This window comes from Dama dama, chromosome 18 (assembly GCF_033118175.1).
Source record: "Dama dama isolate Ldn47 chromosome 18, ASM3311817v1, whole genome shotgun sequence".
Lineage (NCBI taxonomy): Eukaryota > Metazoa > Chordata > Mammalia > Artiodactyla > Cervidae > Dama > Dama dama.
In genome coordinates, this window is record NC_083698.1 from 100464533 (window position 1) to 100470285 (window position 5753).

The 5753-nt window shown below is 43.0% G+C and overlaps 1 protein-coding gene across 1 annotated transcript; it reads right to left on the minus strand.

Annotated features, from left to right (window-relative positions):
* Nucleotides 1-1042: 1042 nt before the first annotated feature.
* Nucleotides 1043-5150, minus strand: LOC133072919 (serine protease 1). Its single transcript, XM_061166449.1, has 5 exons — nt 5111-5150; nt 3563-3722; nt 2400-2657; nt 1722-1854; nt 1043-1192 (listed from the first exon to the last, which is right to left on the minus strand). The coding sequence occupies exons 1-5, from the start codon at nt 5148-5150 to the stop codon at nt 1043-1045; spliced, it is 741 nt and encodes a 246-aa protein (XP_061022432.1).
* Nucleotides 5151-5753: the final 603 nt, after the last annotated feature.

Sequence of the window (5753 nt, forward strand, 5' to 3'; positions counted from 1 at the left end):
ATTCTCTAAATGATCCAGGGAACAGTGTTGAGGGGCTAAAGGAGGTGTCTGTGCTTCTTCTTGGGATAAGATTGAAAAGAACAGAGAGCAACACCCTTGTAGCCTAGACTTTTATGACCTCAGGGTAACGGATCAGTTTCCCACAAACTTATCTACATTTTCACCTTTTTAAAAAATTATAGTTCAAAATGGTACATGCTTGGGCTGGAGTTTTGGGGGGTGGTCTAGTGTGGGAGAGGGATACAGATGGCTGGCAGGAATCATGTCTGCTGGAGCAATAAAATTCCTGATGGAAAAGAAGAACATCTTGGAGAATGAAAGACACAGGTAGGTGAAACCTTGGGAAACATAGGAACTGTTACTTTTTAAATCATTCTCCATCTAGCCTTTCCCTTAACCTAGTCTCACAGAGTTTCAGGTAGATAAGAGATGAAGGAAGAGAGGAAAGTCACGGCAGTAGCAAAGCCTTGGGAAAAAAGACAGCTGGGAAGGAAGGTTCAAGAGGGAGGGGACATATGTATACCTATGGCTGATTCATGTTGATATATGGAGGAAGACAACACAATGTATAAAGCAATTATCCTCAAATTAAAAATAAATAAATATACAAGAAAAATAAAGACAGCTGGGGCTTCATCTCAGCCTCATAGCTAATCCAGTGATTCTGGGCAGTTGGTTTTAACGTTCTGATTTCAGTGTCATTATCTGTGCAACAATGTGATGGGAACAGAGACGTAACCTTCTTCATCTTTATAGCCTCAATATCCACAGAGTCTTGCATATGGTAAGTGAGCAGTAATTTATTTTGATGAGACTGAATGAATGACTAAATCACCTTTCAAATTCCATCTTTACGTAATAAATAGTTCAACTCTTTGTCCACCGTCTTCTCAGCAGCAAGACTGAAGAGGAAGTACATAAAAACCAACTAATGACCCTTGAACATATTTGATTATATAAATGATTTTATTTCAGTAGTGCTTTCAGGATGGGAGGAAGGTGAAGCTGGCTAACCGGGAGGGTCCTGAAGAGATGACGCTGTTTAGTTAGAAGCGATGGTCTGCTGAATCCAGCTCACGTAGTTGCAGACCTTGGTGTAGACACCAGGCTTGTTTTTCTGAGCGCAGCCATAGCCCCAGGAGACAATGCCCTGGAGCTTTCCATTGCAGACCACAGGGCCACCAGAGTCACCCTGGGTGAGAAGGAAGAGCCGGTTAGAACTTGCAGCTCTGCCCGGAGGGGAGAAAGGCTCAAGGTGTTCCTCCTTTCCCTGGGGACCAACTCTCCAGGCTGCGGATCCTCCATGAAGACCCCGTCTTTCCCTGGAAAGCCCACCCTCATTCTCCATGCTTGGCCCCTTTTCTTTCTCCTCCCTCCTTCTAGATCCCTTCTTTCCTCAGCTGCAGATTCCTAAGGCCAGAAAGGAATGGGTAGTTCAGTGCCGCCCATCCAGCCAGGCTCTTTTCAGAGTTCCCTACTACTATATCCTTCCTCAGAAGGGTACTTGGATGCGCTGCTTGCGCAAGATCTGTGCATCTTTTCCCCAAACCTTAACCATTAATATGGCAAAAAGAAAGCTTGTTATTTATCCCCAGTCTATCCTGAGCCCTCATGATCAGTCCCAGAGACAGCTTTTCAATGTTCTGAGTTTCAGGAACTTGGAAATGTGGTGGAGACACGTGAGGCTGAGCTGGAAGGACAAGGAGAGCGAAGCAGCTCACCTGGCAGGAGTCCTTTCCGCCCTCCAGGTAGCCCGCACAGAACATGTTGCTGGTGATCTGGCCTGGGTAGGCACTTGAGCAAGCGCTGGCAGATAGGATGGGTGCCTTCAGACACTTCAGGACATCAGGGTAGCTGGCTGTTGGGGACAAGATTGAAAAGAGAAGAGGATTACCCACACAATCTGGGAAATATCTTTCTCAGTACCTCTCCCCATCTTCCCAATATTCCCATTCCTTCCCTCCAATTGCTAGTAACTTCTATTTTGGAAGAACAACCATTATCTGGAGTGTCTTCCAAATGGTTTAGTCAGCAAATTGTTCTCTCACTAATACTAGTATCAGTGACCACATATCTTAAGCCTAGAGACTTTATTTCTGAAGCAGGGCTGTACTTTGAGCAGTTCCAACCTCAGCCTCTGTCTGTGTACCTCCTCATTCTTTGCTTCTCTGCAAATCACTATTCACATTTTAGCTACATACCTGGCAACTTTAGCTCAGTCCTTTCTTTCTGTGTCATCAAGCAGAGGGATCCTGCACATTTCAGTTACATATCCTAAGATTCCACAGAACCCCCCTCTCCTCTGGGAACGCTGCCTTGAGGGACATGGGGCTAGCTGACCCTGCACGTGGCTTTCGCCTCTAGGATCCTCAGGCCTGCTGACCGTGTCCCCGTGAGACTTACTGCCGCTGCTCTTGGTGTTGCCCCAGCCGGAGATGAGGCACTGGGTGCCGGCAGAGGCGCAGGACGTTGGCAGAGAGACGGAGGCCACCCGGCTGTTGAGGCTGGCAGCTGATTTCAGCTTAATCAGCATGATGTCGTTGTTCAAGGTGTTCTGGTTGTAGCTGGGATGGACGATGCTCTTGGATGCGCTGATGAATTGCTCATTGCCCTCAACGACGTTAATGTTGTCTTCTCCCAGACGCACTTGGATTCCGCTGGATCAAAGGATGACAAGTTCTCTAAGTCTCCAGTGTGAGGGCCTCCCCCTCCCAGTGCAGCCCCATCTTGAGCATAAGCACAGAGGGAAGGCCCTTACAGCTTTCACCCACACAGACACACAGACACGCAGACACACAGACACACACAGGTCACTGTTCACTCAAGGTAGTCCTACCACGTATGGTGCAGGGTAGAGGACTCCTTAGGTAGGTGTCAGTCCAAGGCCAGACTCACAACCCAAGAGGCTTAAGATGTTGAAACAACAGTGTGCAGTGCATATGTCTGCAGATAACAAAATCTGATTTATTGGAGAAGATTATGGGGAGCAGGGGTGATGTACAAATGGTTAAGAGGAAGAATCCACCCTGAATTTCAGGTACTGTATTCATTAGGTACAGGAATGGGAACCAAGTGATGCCCACAATACAGGAGATGAAAAGGGACATGGTGTTGATTAATCTAGTTGCGATTGTCAATTACTATACAGAGATGTAGCCGGCCTTAGAGATGTGACAGAGTATTAAGTGACCAGAATGAGTTGTGATTACCTTCAGGTTGTACTGGCAATCTGCTTTGTTTGTTACTTCCATATGCCACTTTTCCCCTGGTTGAGCCATAATGATTAGAGCCCCTAAGGTACTCTAGGTATATTTAATCACTCGGTATTTCTCTTCCTATGTCTTTATGGCCCTCATTTGGAAAGCCATCAGTGAACTCTAAGGGTATGTTTTTGTGGGTAAGTGCCTCAAAGCGTACAGTGCCTTGGAGTGGGGGGATAGTGAGGTCTTGGAATCTGAACACTCCCCCTCAAGCATGACTCTATAGTTCACCCTGATTGTCTTTGGCATGGTTGAGGATGCCCTGGCCTCAGAGAACTGGGCTGTGAGGATTGGTTACTTACGACTTGTAGCAGTGAGCCGCAGACACCACCCACTGGCTGTTGATGAGGGAGCCCCCGCAGAAGTGGTAGCCAGAGTTCAGGGACACCTGGTAGGGAACGGTATTTGCCCCACAGGTGTAGCCCCCGACGATCTTGTCATCGTCGTCCACGGGGAAAGCGACTGGCAGAGAAAAGTTGGAAACTCTTTGTAGAACTGATTCTTTGTGGGATTTCTACTTTGCAGCAAGGTTTTGCAGATGAACCAGAAAAAAAAAAATCAGTCCTATTTTCTACCAGGCATAATCAAGATCTTATTGCTCTATACACTTGACACATATGCTAAATATTTATGTATTGTAGCTATTAATTTTTAATGCTTGTTTTAAATTTGATCATATACTGATTGTTTTTTTACATATGTGACACACACACACAAATCAGACTCCTTACATAATAAATGCCTTGAAGCCCACTACCTGAAAATATAAAGAATATTTTTTTACACAAAACCTTGCTAAGGGGACATTTACGTATGTGTTCAATGAAGCTTTGCAGTCACCATCATTGTGTTTATTTGTGGAGTTCAGTATAAAATAAATACCACAAGAGGTAACAGAAAGGGAACTCTTAAATGCCACCTGAGTTGTTCTGACCTGTAAAAGAATAAGGAGTTTTGTACTTTTGTTGCCCCAATTTCTTCTTGGTTCTCACCTAAAATGTTCACTAAATAATCTCATAGAACATTATAAAAGTTTCTCTCTCCAATCTTTCCCCTCATTTCAATCATGTTCCCAACAGTTTTAATTTATTCAGCACTGTAAATTTTGGACCACTGACTTACTGTGATTCCTAAAGACTCTAAATATCTGGGATTATATGCTATATGCCCCATTGTTCATATTTTCTAAACTAACTTTGAGATAGACACTTTTGATATATGAGTAGGACTACTGAATTCATTTATAATAATCAAATTTGAGGAAATTTTGTAATAAGTTGAAGAATACAACTGTATAGAATAGTATAAAAACTGAATAGTCTTTCTCTATTTATTTTCATGATTGCATTACTCCAAAATTTCATTAATGAAGATGTTGTAAAACCCAACCTGAAGATTTTATTCATAAGAAATAGAGTGCCTTTGCCTGTTAAGCTCCCTCTTAAGAAGCTTTTTAGTATAGAGGAGATTCAGATGAGATACAGCTTCAAGGAGCTCAAGAGTAGTCATTTGTTCCAATTGTTAGCTACAAGTTCTTTTAAAGATCAAAACAACATTTCCTTAATGTTGACTATCTTTTCTTTTTCACTCTTCATAGACCATACCTGAAATTTAAGGCAGATTCTTCCTCTTGATACTTTCTACACTGATCACCCCAACTCTCCATAATCTTCTCCAACAAATGAGATTTAGTTGTCTACAGACATGTGTATTATACAGTGTTATTTCAACATCTTAAGCCTCTTGAGTACAGAGATTATATTTGGCATTCATTGTTGGCTTCCAGAGTACAAAGTACAACCTTAGAAAAGTCATAGACCCCTACTGATCACTTATTTGTTAAGACTCACCAGCGGCTCCCAAAAGAGCCAGAAAGATGAAGGTCTTCATGGCTGCTCACCAGTTCTGGACTAGGGACTAGGTAGGTTGCAGGGTTTCCATCCACAGCTACTTATATGCCCAGGTTTGTCATGGATACCCATGGCCACAGGTGCCAGAAATGTGATTTCCCTTGAAAATCACAAATCCAAATTTAGAATTCAATTCCATGTCACACTGAAGATAATCCAGCATCCAATTTAAACATACGCTGTGTCCACTTTTCCAGAAGGTTATGGGAATGGAAGAAATGAACCCACCTGGTGGACACTGCTCCCCTAAATAGAAAAGTAAGTTGAAGAAAGATCACAGAACAGGGCTACAGGTGGCTTGATTCCCAGACAAAAAATTTAGGTCCTCGGTTGTCTCAAGTGTGAACTTTTACCCTGAGGAGTATCTTGAGAGCTACACCCTTGATGTTTCATTAATATTGCCTGTTTCACAATTATATCATCTGTCTTGTGGTAGCTCTGGCCTTGTATACCCATGTGAATGTTTTGTTATTAATAGAAACACTTGTTGTCCTAAGAAAAGAACAAAAATTTTATTCAAAACCACAAGAGTTCAAAATAGAAAAGAGAAAGTGAGCCCAATTTATACTTATCTGAGCAGACT